Here is a 13999-nt window from a genome sequence, read left to right on the forward strand (position 1 = left end):
GTCAGGTAGTTGTTTATCGCTTTGATATCTGCTGGAAGGGCGTTCCACAGGGCGGGCGCCACTACCGAGAAGGCCCTCTGCCTGGTTCCCTGTAGCTTTGCTTCTCGCAATGAGGGAACCACCAGAAGGTACCTGGACACTGACCCCATGGGCCACATGATGGAATTAAATTTCCATATCATAAATTAAAAGTGTTTGCAATATAGTTAAACTGCACAAATAATATATTTAATTGAATCTATACAAGTAAATATACAATTAATAGATTTAAAATATGTATTAAACAAAATTTAATACACAAACACATGTTTGCACTTTTGTTAACGCAGCCAGGATAAAAACATAGGATATAAATAAGTTCTTTCTGTTGTTTTACCAGAATCTCCTTTCTTGTCCCCTGAATCCTTCGTTTCTGATCTTCCCTCTGGCGCTTCCTCCATCTTCCATTGACTCCTCCCACTAATACGGAGATTGCTCTCATCTCTTGGCCTCTTCAGGCTAAACATGTGGCTCAGTATTGTCCACTCTGCTGGCAGTGGCTGGGGGAGGGGGGCCCTGGGGAAGAGGTGGGCCTTTCCATTGCTGCCTTCTCACCCTCCCCTTTCAGCCGGAGAGGCTCCTGGGGACTGAGCTGGGGGAACCCTCTGTGTGCAAAGGAGGGGCTTGGCTACCACCTTATGGCGCCCCTCCACCTGGAACTGAGCCCGATTCGGCAGCATCGGGTGATATGGGTGCTCAGGCACTGAGCCTTCCTGTGAGAAAAGGTGGGTGTCCTGGGTGGGATTTGTGAGATGCTGGAGTGGACGTGACTCACATTTGAACACAAACATTGAATCACAGTTCCTGCCTCTCTCAAACAGCTCCATTCACAGATGCAGCAGCAAAAGGAAGGCAGACAAAAAAGCAAGTGCCTAAAGGATGTTTTTTGGGGGGGTTGGGAGAGACGCTTGGCTCAAGCCCGGCTGGGCAGGCGCCCCTCATTTCCCTTGGTGCCTCCAGCCATGGCCCCTTCTGGGTCTGGAGGCAGACATGGCCGAGGAGGAGGGGAGGCTGCTGCGCATGTTTCACAAGTGTCCTATCATAAGCACAACACGCCATAAAGGCATCCATAGCTCTCTGCAAAGGACCCTTTCAAGAGACTCGCATTCTGCAAATGCCAGTCAAGCTGTCAAAAGCTCTGCTGTCAAAGTTGTGCCACAGTCCCTCCAGTGGCCAGAGAGCAAAGCAGGCAAATGCACTAGTTCCTGAATGCTGTCAACGGTCAAAATGTGGCAACTTACACAGCAGGGTATGGAGACTTCCTCTTACGCCCAGAAGTGATAAATTAACTCTGCTTTCTCAAGAAAATTGTGTATTTATAAATAAAATACTCTGTAAAAATGGTTTTTGAATGCTTTTTTATGATTAATTACAATAATCACCCATATCCATTGGGATTCTGGGAAACTTTGTTGGCATCTGTCTTGGGAGTGAAGTCAAATTGTTGGGAGGTTGCAGCACCTGCTGTGGCTGCAGAGACTGATGTGGGAGAGGCTGGTTTAGTTGCAGCTGGGGCAGAGGAAGGCATCCGCACCGTGGCATTTCTTCTCTGCTCCTCCCAGGGGTCATTCATCCTCTAGTCACTGCTATGGACTCACGACCTGCCTGCCTGCCTGTCTCCAGGCGCTGTGCCCGCCTGCAAGGGATTCTCACATGGTGGGGCTGATGTTGCCAGCCTTCATCTCACGTTTGCAGGCATCTTTTTGTTGCAGAGTTGGTCTGCTAATGGGCCTGGTGCTGGAAGGCAGCTCCCCATAGAGCACGTCCTTGGGGAGCCTGCTATCCTCCATTCTGTGACTGATAAGCTATCTTGTTATGTTGGCCCAGATGTTCCAATGAATAGAATGTGTTAAATCTGTTAATCACTGGAAGTGTCCTTTTGCCAAATTTATTTAATTTTATTTATATACCGCTCTATACCCACAGGTCTCAGGGCGGTTCACAAGATAAAATCACAATATAAAAACACAAAATACATAAAATATAAACAGAAACAGCCGACTAGCCCCCCCCCCCCAAAATAAAACACATAAAAACAGTTCATAACAAAAAGCATTAAAAGCAGTTTGAAAGAATGTAAACAGTATTCTCCGCTGGGCAAGAGCAGTCCTTTTGTAGTCTGTCAGGCCCCGTCCTGGGCCTGGGGGGCGGCAGGAGCAGGACCCTCAGACTCTAGATGGTCTTCTAAATCTTGTTCAAAATGTCTGAGGCCTGTTTTTCACAGGATGCCTTGATTGATAAAATGTTGCTTAACCTATCACTCCTAATTTTGTGGTGCATCATTGATGTTTGTATACGATCTACTGACATTTGTGGAGTGTGATTTATTACTGCTGCACAGGAAATATAAAACTTGAAAAAGCAGAACACTTTTTGTTTTTTTAGGGGGTGTTTCTCCTTTCTTTGCTTAAAAAATGATCAGAGACGTGAGAACCTGCCTTGTCTCTTTAGATGCCCGATTGCCTTCTCTTTTCTTTTCCACTCTGAGGGGGGAACCCAGCAGGACCATGAAGGTCCCTCAAGGAAGGGTCAGTTACTAAAGCAACCCGCGATTTTTGTGTCTCAGATGGGGCCCTTGGGGCTCCTGGAAAGAGACCAGCACTAGGACACCTCGCCATGGTGCCCCCCTCGGGGGAGAAAGCCCAGGTGCCGCCCTCTGCTTTGCCCCCTGAGCTTGGGGGGAGGGAGACAAGACTTCCTTGTCAGCTGCCTCCCTGGCCCAGGATGGCCCACGTCAGGCAGCCCAAGGGGCCCTCATGGGGTCATCTAGGGCTCCTTGGCCACCCTTCCTGTCCCTGTCCTGCTGCAAAAACTGCCTGGCTGGAGAAGACGCAGTGCTTGCAGCTTGCCCGACTCCGCTGGACACCCGGCTCCTTGCCTCCCTTGACCCCAAACGGCTGGAGGGTCCAGAGAGGTCCCAGCGGCATGCTGGGGTGGCTCCAGGGCCAAAAGCACAGCCTTGACCGGCCCCAGAACGCCAGCAGCTGCAAATTGCCCAGCTGGCTTGACTGTCATGGTTAAGCCTTCCTTTGTAAAGTGCTTAACTTAGAACAGGGTAATAGCAATATTTGTACCTAGTCACTCTGGGCAGCTTCCAACACAATGAGACATTCAAAACTTCCCCATACAGGGCTGCCTTCAGCCGTCTTTCACAAGTTGTAGAGTTGCTTTCTCCCCCAACATCTGACTGGAGGGTGTTCCCACAGGGCAGCTGCCACTATCAAGAAGGCCTTCCTTCCAAAAAATTGCTTGTGTTTTATATATTTGTATGCCACTTCCAGACTTTGGGACAAGTGCAGAGACAAGAAATGCCCATGGGCAGCACAAGCGGCTGCCTTCATCTGCCCCAGCTGCAACTAAACATCTCTCCCAAGTCGGTCTCTCCAGCCACAGCAGGTGCTGCTACCCTCCAGGTCTGACTTCACCTCCAAAGGTCCTCCTCCATTGTCTCCTGAGACAAACACCAACTTTCAGACCTACATGGTAAAAAACGGGCTATACTTAAAACAAAACACACAAATGGTCTCTCCTGCCTTCCAGCAAGGCATCTCAGAGACTCACAGCCAACCTGAGGGATTCTGCTTTCCAGGGAGGCCTCAGGCAACTGCTGCCTCTCCAGACCAAAGGGCAGGACATGGCCGTAAAGGCTGTTCCTGACAAAAAAGGGCGACAGCCACATGGTCTCCCTAGCTTCTGATACAAATAATTTTCAAATTGTTTTAAATGTGAAAGTGATACTTACTCCCCCCAAAAATCCTTTCCGCATCCTCTTGGGAGCTTTTCTGCTAGGCTGGAGGCTTCCTCTCAGAAAACCTTCCCCTGTCTGAGTGGACATGGGGGAGTGGCCTTCTTTGCCCTCCAACCACGGGGCATCAAAAACCGAGGAAGCCAGCTGGTGAAGTGGCACAACACGGGGGGGGGGGGGATGGCTAAATCCACAAGGGAGGGAGGGAGGGAGGGAGGGAGGGGCGGCACGGTTTCCCTGAGGGGCTGCAATGTCCCCACCCCCCTCTCTTCCAGCAGAGAGGCAAGATGGACCAAGCAGTTCCAGCTGAGCTGGGGTGAAAGACCCTCCAGACATGGCCTTGGTTGAGCCGCTGCCGCCAAGGCGGGCAGACCCCAAAGCTTGAACTGGCAGAACAATAAACAGGACAGCAAAGAAAGAAGACTTCAGGCAGAAGACATTTCATTTCGTTTTATAGACTGCTTTTGTAAAAAGTTGCAACAGATCCTGTCGTAATAGCTCCAGCTGCAAATCTGTGGATTAGGACCTTGAAAAGGTGGGTTTAAATTTGGCAGTTGAGGAAGTGGCCGTGGCTACAGGGCGGAGGTGGTGGGTTGTCTCGCTCAGCAGCCGTGACTCTAAGCTCTCCCCCCTTAGCAGCCCAGGCCCTGCAGCCCCCAGTCGCCCCCTACCCAGACCCCCAGGCAGAGCTGGGCTGCCCACCGCTCACCTTGCGAGGCGGGCTGACTCCTCCCAGCCTGATCCCTGTGCCCTTGAAGACAACGAGCCCCCCCTCCAGAGCAGGGCTGGGTCTAAAGGAGGTCACAGAGTGGAAGTAAACACAGAGTGGAAGTTCTTGGAGAAGCCACAGGGAGCTGGAGAGAGCAGATGGGCAGGGAAGGCAGAACAAACACCAACAGGATGTCCTGCCCTGGAGGAAAAGGTCTCGGAGCACCAGGCCGTTGGGCTCGGAGATGCCGTCAATCCTCGGGGGGAAGTCTGACCTTCCAGGGGGTTCACGGCAAGGCAGTTCATGCGCAGGGAAAACAGCAGAAGTCCACCCCGGCTGTCCTTCCTTGGAGTTTGGGTGGCCGCCTGTCAGATGCTTGAGCTGTGATTCCTGCATTGTGGGGGGCTGGACTAGATGACCCTGGGGTCCCTTCCAACTCAGGAAGCTGTCCACCTACCAGGCAACTGCTTGTTGCTGCAACTGCAAACTTAAGCCAAGTCCAGAACTTAAGATGAGAGAGATTCCTGCTGCCACCAAGCCGACCACTGCTAATGGGTGTGCCTTGGTCTGGCTCTCTGCTCATGCTCTGAAGACACGAGTGTCTCTTTCTTCCTGCCTCTGCCCACCTCCTTCTCCAGCTTCGATCCACCATGCGAGTTTCTGCTCAAAGGACATTTGGAACATGCTGGACGCCACAACTATTCAGTGCTGGGCAAAAGGCATGTGTCACTTTACAGCCCGGGCCCTGCTGTGTGAGGGGGGGGGCACTATAAATGGAGGAAGAAAATGGGCTGCCCTGTGGGAGGGGCCAGCGTGGCCCCTGCCACTCGACACCCCCCCCCCACATCCCCTGGCTGCACAGGTGCTGAGGGATGCCTTGTTCTGTGAGCCCCACAGGTGCATCTCAATGGGGAGACCTTGACCTCCGGCCTTGCTGCTCTCCAATCAACCGCCAGGCAAAGCTGGGTGCTGCTGCCCCCACTGCACCAACACCCCAGGGCTCAAACGCCCCACCCCTTGCTGGCAGAGGGTGCTTTGGGCAGGAGGTCTTGGCCTGGCAAGGGAGATGCCACAGGGGCCCATGCCTGGCTCAGCAGACCCCTTCCCAAAGTCTCCCTCGCAGGGAAAACTTTGTTCAGCTTGACTTTTCAGCCCCAAACCTGGCACACGAGAGCAGCACTCTAGGGCAGGGTGGTCCAAGGCATGCGGCCCTCAAGGCCTGTTTAGGTGGCCCTCAGGCGCCTTCCCAAAGCCAGGTAGGTGAGGCGATGGGCTTTGGGAAAGCAGCACGGGGCTCTGACCGGGTCCTAGAGTCCTCGCCCTCCTTCCCAAAGCCCCCTTAGTGCCTTCTCCGCTTTGGGAGGGAGGGGGGAGCGCTCTAGGACCCTGCCAGAGCCCCATGCCTCCTCCCCCAAGCCTGTTGCCTGGCTTGGCTGGATTTGGGAAGGCAGCAAAAGTGATGGCCCCCCCTCAAATTTTGGCCTCGCTTCCCCCCACCCCAAGCGACAAGGCAGTGTGCGTCCCACAGGTTCCACGTTGAAGTACTCTTGTGGCCCACTTGGGATGAAGAGTTGGGCTGCCCGGATCTGGGGGGGGGGGGGGCAGAACCCAACCCTGTCCCTCCCTGTAGCCCTCATTCCACAAGGAAGGTGGGGGCAGCAGCAAAAAGCAAAGCAACCTGAGAGCGAGGGGGGGGGGGGAGTCAGTCCCCAGACTCCAGAGAAGCTGCACCCACTAAAAGGCTGGAATAATGGCCTCCAGTCACGTCTTCTGAGCAGCAGCCCCCCCCCCCCCGTGGAAGCCCTCCCTGCAAGCTGCAGGCAGGGAGCCGACCCCCTGGATGACCACTGGCCATGCTGACTCCTGGCGGGGCACCAGACCCCCCCCCCCCGGCTCTCCTCTTCAAGGCCTCTCTAAAGGCAGCAGCAGGAGGAGAAAAGCCACAGAGGCCTCTTGCTCCCCTGGGCTTGGCCACCATTGCTAGATGGAATTGCCTCCCCATTCAGGGGCAGACCCTCCCCCAAAAGGACTCGCTTTGGGGGCCCATTTACAATACCTCTTCCTCAGCACTTTTTGAGAGGAGGAGACCAGGACACCTCCCAGGATTTCCCATGTAGCCACAGCCTGGTTTTGGGAGAAAGGGAATCCAACAGCATTTGACTGACCCCCAGATGGAAAGGCTGAGCTACATGGGGAGGGGGTGTCCCCTCCCCCAACTCTTTCCCCCCAGGAGCTGATGGCCCAGGTGCCCTGACGCCACAGAAGCCCAAATTAGAGCGGCTGAAGCAGCAGGAGGAAGCCGCCCTTGGACTCAATAAGAATATTTAACACTGTGCACAATAAGGGAGCGTCACAGTCCAACGTTTTACAGAGAGTATTTCAAAAAACAAATTGGTGGTGGTTTCTGGTTTTTTTTGAGGGGAGAGATCCACCCGAACGACGGCAGAGCCAGACCTTTAAATCAGCCTAGAAGCTGCTTTCGTCAGTCCCAGGGACTTCCCAGTGCCTGATTTTCCAGCTCAGCTGTTGCTGGCAACCAGCAAGCGGCCACTGAAGATATACGGAGAGCGGCTGCCCCCCCCCAGCTGCCCCCTGGCTGAAGGCGGTTCCTAAGTTCCCTCCCAGGGCACAGGGCCGGCGCCAGCTTCTGCCACGGCTGGGAGGAGGGGGAAGGCAAGAGCAGCCATTGGGCCCAGCCTCACCCTCCCCTCGGCAGCAGCAACAGGAGCCCAGCCGGAGGGGAGCTGCCGCCTCCAACCTCCCAGGCTGGCAAGATTCAAAGTGCAAAGTGTTGCAATTCCTGCATCCATTAAGAACATTACAAAACAAGACCAAGTCAGAGTGAAGCCCATCCGGGGAAACCGACCCGCTTCCAGGAGCCTGTCTGACCCTCCGGAGATGCCCGGCCCCAGTTCCTTCTGTGGGGAGGCTGCTCCCTCCCCCGGAGCCCAGCGCCAGCGGCCCCAATCCCAGGGGCTGGTGTGGCGCCTCCGGAAGGAGAGCGGACCAGGCCGAGCAGAGCTTCCCAGGGCCTCCATCCCTGAAACAGTAAGAAAAACAGTGTGGCAAGACGACGCTGCCTTCCGGCCGCTGCCTCCGGACTCTCCTGCCTCCTCTCGCCAGCCAGCGCTTCCGGTAAGGCATTATTGCTATACAAAAGGCTGTCCCAGGCCGTCCAGCGCCAGCCCTGCCAGGCCCAGGGCAGAGTCCGCCGAGCAGCGTTTGCCCTCCAGAAGAGAAGCTGGATCCTGGAAGCAAGAAGACAAGGGGGGCAGGACGCCCTCCCCCAGAGTGCGCCAGGGGCGCTGCGGGGCAGGAGGAGGCGGCCCCTGGCCAGCGCTACATGTCATCCGCCCTGGGAGGGCCTCCTCTCGGAACAGGGCGGCCCCCCCGACCCGGCACCTCGGCTCTCCAGCGCCAGTCCTCTCGACAACGCAGCATTTGTGATTCAAAATTAAGTTAGCTTGTCCGAAGGAGGGCCAGCTGCTTCCCCACTGTCTGGGCCCAGGCAGTCTGTCAGGCCGGACCGTTCAAGGTGGGCGGCTCCTCTTTCCTGCAGAGAGGGCGAGAGGGGGAGGCAGGCGTGAGGGGCTGGCCGCCTGGGCCAGGAGAAGCTTCGCCAAAGGATGCCCACGGAGGGCCTGGCTGGACTGGACACCTGCCAGGGAGGTGGGGGCCCAGGGCCAGGAGGGGGGCAGCCTGCCTCAGCAGGGACTCGAACCAGGCCCCCTTCATCTGCCCAGCCAGAGCACCTTGGGGGGGGGAGCAGCTTCTCCCCACAGAATCCTAAGATTGTAGAGTTGGAAGGGACCCCTGAGGGTCATCCATTCCACCCCCTGCAATGCCTGGCAGGCAGCCTCACTGCCTCTGCTGAGAAAGCTCCCGTGAAGCTGGAATATCTGAACGGTTGATTAATCTGGCAGAGTATGTAGAATTGACACAACACCCCAGGCTGGCAGGCTCTCCACAGCACCCCCCACCCTGGATGGCACAGCGGCCAGCACCCTCCCTCACCTGTCTCTCTTGGCCTCTGGGGTGGCGCCAGCAGCAGGGGCAGGAGAACCCGGCAGGAGACCCTCCGGCGGCAGGCTGGCGGCGGCCGTGCTGGGCTGGGGGGGTCCAGTCTCCACGGTGCTGGGCGGCTTGTCCGCGACCTGGGAGCCCCCCGTGCTGTATGGAGAGAATGGAAGCTCACATTAAACAGCCCCCAAGGGGGTCTCTCCTGGGAGGAAGCAGACCCTGAGGCTGCACCAGCCGCCAAGGGCCAAACACCCAGCAACACCGCTCCCCGGGGGGGGGGGGAGAGGCCCAACCGCCTGCCAGAACGGAAGCCCTGAAAGGGGGCCCCCAAATCCCAGTCCCAGGCAACGCTGGAGTTCCAAACTCATCAGGGCTCCATCAGGCAGAACTGCATACACCCCCCCCCTGCTCCCCACAGAAGGCATGTCCAGACCCCACACGCAAGCCTGCCCTGGGCTGAAAGGGGGATTTTGAGGGGGGGTGCCTGCCCTCCCACAGAAGCCAGAGATGCTCAACACCAGCTGAGGCTCCTCCTGAGGCATTGGGGATTGGAAGGAGCGCACTAAGGCAGGATCCCACCCTCTCCTCTGCTCTGGCCCATCCTGCCCCCCCTGCCCCCCTTCCTGGCATTTGAAAGCCCCCCAACCCCCAATCCTCTGACTCTGGGTGGCTCTTCCCACTTTCTGAGCCCCTGGTCAAAACCTTGATGCAAAGCAGCGCTTGGGGCAGCTGCTGCCACCTTAGGGCTGCCCTATCCTGCACTCGTGAGGAGCTTTGCCCCCCCAGCCCCCCAACATGCTCAGCAGCTCTGCCCCCACTTGCAGAGCCCACGCCAGAAACAATAGGGCAGGAGCCCCGGCCGCCAGCACAGCAACCCAGCAGCACCATTCTGACAGGATGGCTTCAACCTGCCCTAGTTTAAGGCTGAAGAGAGCAAGGAGGAAAGCTTCCGGGGGGGGGGGGGGAGGTGCTGCCTCTGAAGTGCTGCTATTTTCTAAGCAGGGGTCTGGAGCAGATGCCCCCCCCCCAGAGCTCCCCGCTTCCTTCACCTAGCACCACACCAGGATTGGCAGCAGTGGAAGTTGCTCCCCCAGGCGGGACTGAGAGGGAAGCCTTCAAGCAGGCAGAACTGACACCCCCCCCCCGCCTGCGTTGCACCAACTCACAAGGAGACCTGTGTTGTGTCCCCCCCCCCAAAAAAAGTGCCTGGGCCAGAAGGTCAGAACACAGCAGGACATACAGGGAGGGGGGGGCTCTCCGCCTGCCAAGCCGTGCCCCATGCAGCTTTCTGCCTGCCTTGCACCAAGGGAGCCCCTGGCAAGGGGGGCAGCGGGTGACAAGGCAGAAGGCAGGCAGCCTCCTCTTCCTCCTGCTCCTGGGGGGCAGCACCCACCTCCCTGGGATGCCCCACCTGAGGGGGAGATGGGAGAGGCAGAGGCAGCAGGTGGCTCTTGCAAGGAGATGGGGAGAGAGGGCTATTTTTGTATTTTGTTTGTATCTCACTTTGCTCTAGTTTTCAGAACACCGTCTTGAATGTTTCAGCATTTCTGCCAGGTGGCGTTCAACTCAGCTCGGCTCAGAGAAGGCCCACGTAAATCAAGGAACAGAGCCAAGGCAGTTTCACTGATTTCAACAGGTCTTACCTGAATACAGTGCTGGAAACTCAGATATATAAGCTGGGCGCCAAATGGCTCCTTACACCGGGGTTAGTCGCCAAAATGGGGTGCCTAGTTGTCATGTTTGTACCAGATGGTTCAAAAGTGGTATTTTTCAATATGGTTTTTTGGTTCCTGAAATTCATTCTGATTGTGCAGATAAAATATAACTGATAGAATTCTACAGGATGGGGTCTTAGTGTGTGAAAACAGCCCAGATCCAGGGATCCCCAGGCATCTTCACTTGGTCGCAAGCGGCCAATGGCCAGGAGTAAAATGTGCCTGGTGCCTGGCTAATTTTGAACACTGACAGAATGCCACCCATTGTTTTTAGGTAAACCTCTCTCTCTCTCTCTATATATATATATCAGAATAAAAATGTACATGGTAAAGACTTCTTTAAAGAAAGTGATGCTTTGAGGAGTCAATGCCATTCAGCCCTGAGGGGGAGAATGGGGCCACCTCCTCCCAGGCCCCGCCTGCTGCCAGTGCTGTGCCGGGGGGGGGGCAGGTTTTGCTTTCCCTTCCCTCCTGCTGCATCACCCCCTTGGCTGGAAACCAGAACCTAATTCTTCCACCAAAGGGAACTCCCTCCTGCAGCAAGAGGCTTCCTTCCCCCTACTCACCCTGGCAGGGCCCCCAATGGGGCAGCCCAGAGGAGCAGCAATGCCCTCCCACCCCGCAGGCCCACAGGCAAGAGAAAGACTCCCGAGTGGCTCTGAGTGGTGCCCGTGTGACGTTCTAGCTGCCTCAGGCTTGGCACAGCCGAGCAGCTGCTTCACCTGATGCCTCTCTTTCCTCTGGGAAGATGGAACAAAATGGCCTTCCTGCTGCTGCTGCTGCCCTCGGGAGGCCACAGCTCACCAGAGAGCGGCCAACAGGCCATTCCCCTGGCAGGTGCCCTGGAAGCTCTCAGGGCCAAGGTCGGGCAGGAGGCGGAGGCGAGAAAAGGTTTGCTCCCATCCTGGCCTGAGGGGTCTTCCTGACACTGCTTGCTAAATTAATAGGTAAAGGATCCCCGCTCCGCAAGGGGAGCAGGAAAAACTGATCTGTCTGGGGAAGAGGCGGAGAGGAGCTGCCTCCGCAACACCTCAGCCATACTAGATGCCAAACACACACGGCCTCAGGCTCCAGCAGAGATGGGGGGGGGCAGTCCCTGGGCACACACCCCAAAAGCCACACAGAGAACACAGCCTGGATGCAAACAGCAGCCATGCCAAGCCACAAAGGTCCCCAGGTTCCCAGGGAGAGCTGCTTTTCCAAACCCCAATGGAGAAGCTTCTGCACTGTCACGTCTGGCTCTGGAGAAACGGAGCCCAGCCGCTCAAGAAGACTGCAGTGGGGCTGGGAGCGCCAGAGAGGGAGGCCTCTCAGCTGGGTTAGTGGGCAGAGGATCTGCGGAAGGTGCTCCGGCAAGCAGGCTCAGTTAGTGGCAGGGCTGGGGCGGGCAGACAGGCGGGCACCTGGCATCATGCGGGGGGGGGGCATGCTTGGGGGTGGGGGAAAGGAGGATGCCCCAAGCCATGCGGGGTCCATGAGGAGCAGCCATGGAAAGCAGTGCCGCCCCCCCAGGAGAGCCCTAAACATCCACAGGGACAATGCAGTGCCACTGCTCTCAGGCCAATGAGAAGCTGGGGCTAAATACTTCCTGCAGCAGCCAAGGGGAGGCTGTGAGGGGCCAGTGGCCAGGCCCCCTCCTGCGCTCCTCCCTGCCAGACGATCCCTGCTGCCCCAGCCAAGGGCCCTGGCAAGCTTCTGCTCAAAAAGGGGTGCAGTGCAGCTGAGCAGAGGCCTCGAGGGGTGCAAGGGGAGCCCCACACCTTTCTGCCGGAGGGAGAGGGAGGCTCAGAGCAGCCCCTTGGCCAGCGATGGAGCCTTTCAGCCCATTACTGGTGCAATGCCGCTGCCATCTAGACAGAGCAGGGCAGCCCCTGCCTGCCTCCTGATTCAGTTCCTGAGTCTGACAGCCAAGGAAAGCAGCAGCAGCTATGGGGGTTCAGGCAGAGATGTATAATAATAATAATAATAATAATAATAATAATAATAATAATAATAATATTTTTTTATTTATACCCCGCCCTCCCCAGCCAAGGCCGGGCTCAGAGCGGCTTACAAGCAATAATAAAAACAAGATGAATGATTACAACTTAAAAACAAAAATAAAATACAACATTAAAATAATGGAACATTAAAATATTAAAATGTAGCCTCATTGCAGGAGAAGGAAAAGAAAAAAGAAAAGGGGGGGAGGGAATCAAATTGGCTCCAATCCAAAGGCCAGGCGGAACAACTCTGTCTTACAGGCCCTGCGGAAAGAAATCAGATCCTGCAGGGCCCTGGTCTCATGAGACAGAGCGTTCCACCAAGTTGGGGCCAGTGCTGAAAAGGCCCTGGCTCTGGTTGAAGCCAATCTAACCTCCTTAGGGCCTGGGACCACTAGGGTGCTGTTATTTATGGACCTTGAGGCTCTCCATGGGGCATACCGGGAGAGGCGGTCCCGTAGGTACGAGGGTCCTAGGCCATGAAGGGCTTGAAAGGTCAAAAGCAGCACCTTAAACCTGACCCTGTACTCCACCGGGAGCCAGTGCAGCTTGAAAAGCACTGGGTGAATATGCTCCCATGGCAGAGACCCCGTGAGGAGCCTTGCTGCAGCATTCTGCACCCGCTGGAGTTTCTGGGACAGCTTCAAGGTGTATAAAGTGTATAAAGTGGGGAGGGGCAGGGGCTGCTCAGAACACACAGGAAACAGCCCCGCCTCCAAGCCAGAAACACAGCCAGGAGTCCAGAAGCCAAGACCTCAGTCTCCTTCAGGGTCCCCCTTCTGCAGGGCATTCCTCCAAGGCCGAGGGGGGTGGGTCACGTGTGTCGGCCACAGGAGAGCGGCAAGCTCCTCTCACGCTGAGCCGCTGCCTGCTCCCGGCAGACTGAGAGGTCTGAAGGCTCCGGGGAGAAGCCTTGCTGTGGGGCTCCCTGAGTTAGCAGCCTCTCCCCCCTCTTTGGGCTGGTTCTGCAAGGAGGACTTGCCCCTCCGAGAGGGAAGAGGCTGCCAACTCAGGGAGGGAAAAGCCCCCTTGGCTAGCTGGGTGCACAGGAGAAGTGCATTGTCCGGTGGATGTTTGGAAGCCTGCCGTGGGGGCCAGGATACATACCCTCCAGCGCCAGGCCTTATTACTCTGAGCAAGACCCACAAAGAGAGAGAAAGACAGAGAGAGAGAGAAAGAAAGAAAGAGAAAGATAAAAATGGCTGCAAAACCAGCCCACCCTCCTCGCTTACTCATTGTTGGCCCCCCCATCACCCCTCCCTCCCTCCCCACTAGGGTTCCCAGAATGACACCACCAGCCAGTCCCAGACCTCAAAAGCCCCCCTGAAGCGGAAGCGGAGGGCCTGACACAGCCCCCAACCAGGAAAGCCACTGGCAGGAGTCCACTAGGCTGCTGGCGAGGGAACGGGACCCACTCTGGCAAACGGACTTCCAGCCAAGGCGGGAAGGTCAGAGTGAGCCCCAGAACAGGTGCAGGGAGTCCAGAGGGGGAGGTCCTACTGCATGAATGGACCCCCCCCAAAAAAACCCCACCTGGGTGAAGCCTGCTGGAAGGGATCAGGGAAGCAACTGGTAGAATCTCCTGCAGACATAGAAGGGGGGGAGGGGGGGCTGCCACAGAAATTTGCTGACTGGCTGCAGGATCCTTCCCCCTCCAACCCCACAGCGGAAGTCTCTCTCCCAGACCCCCTTCAGGGTCCCCATAACAGCAGGTGTCCAGGTGGGGAGGGGCCCCCTGAAATGAATCAAACACACACATACACCCTCCCCGCCCTTCACACGCCATCTC

General features: G+C 56.6%; 1 protein-coding gene across 5 annotated transcripts in view; it reads right to left on the reverse strand.

Annotated features, from left to right (window-relative positions):
• Nucleotides 1–4219: 4219 nt before the first annotated feature.
• PPP6R2 (protein phosphatase 6 regulatory subunit 2) overlaps nucleotides 4220–13999 on the reverse strand; it is a 46807-nt gene continuing 37027 nt past the window's right edge. For 3 of the 5 annotated variants that reach the window (XM_083461066.1, XM_083461064.1, XM_083461065.1), the window contains 3 exons: nucleotides 13318–13341; nucleotides 8508–8663; nucleotides 4220–8046 (listed from right to left, as the gene is read on the reverse strand). In XM_083461066.1, the coding sequence (XP_083317192.1) occupies nucleotides 8010–8046; nucleotides 8508–8663; nucleotides 13318–13341 (217 nt within the window). In that variant the 3' untranslated portion in view covers nucleotides 4220–8009. Of the gene's footprint in view, nucleotides 8047–8485; nucleotides 8664–13317; nucleotides 13342–13999 lie in introns of all 5 variants that reach the window. The other 2 variants (XM_083461068.1, XM_083461067.1) reach the window with 2 other exon arrangements.

This window comes from Podarcis liolepis (genome assembly GCF_965112155.1).
Source record: "Podarcis liolepis genome assembly, chromosome: 10".
Lineage (NCBI taxonomy): Eukaryota > Metazoa > Chordata > Lepidosauria > Squamata > Lacertidae > Podarcis > Podarcis liolepis.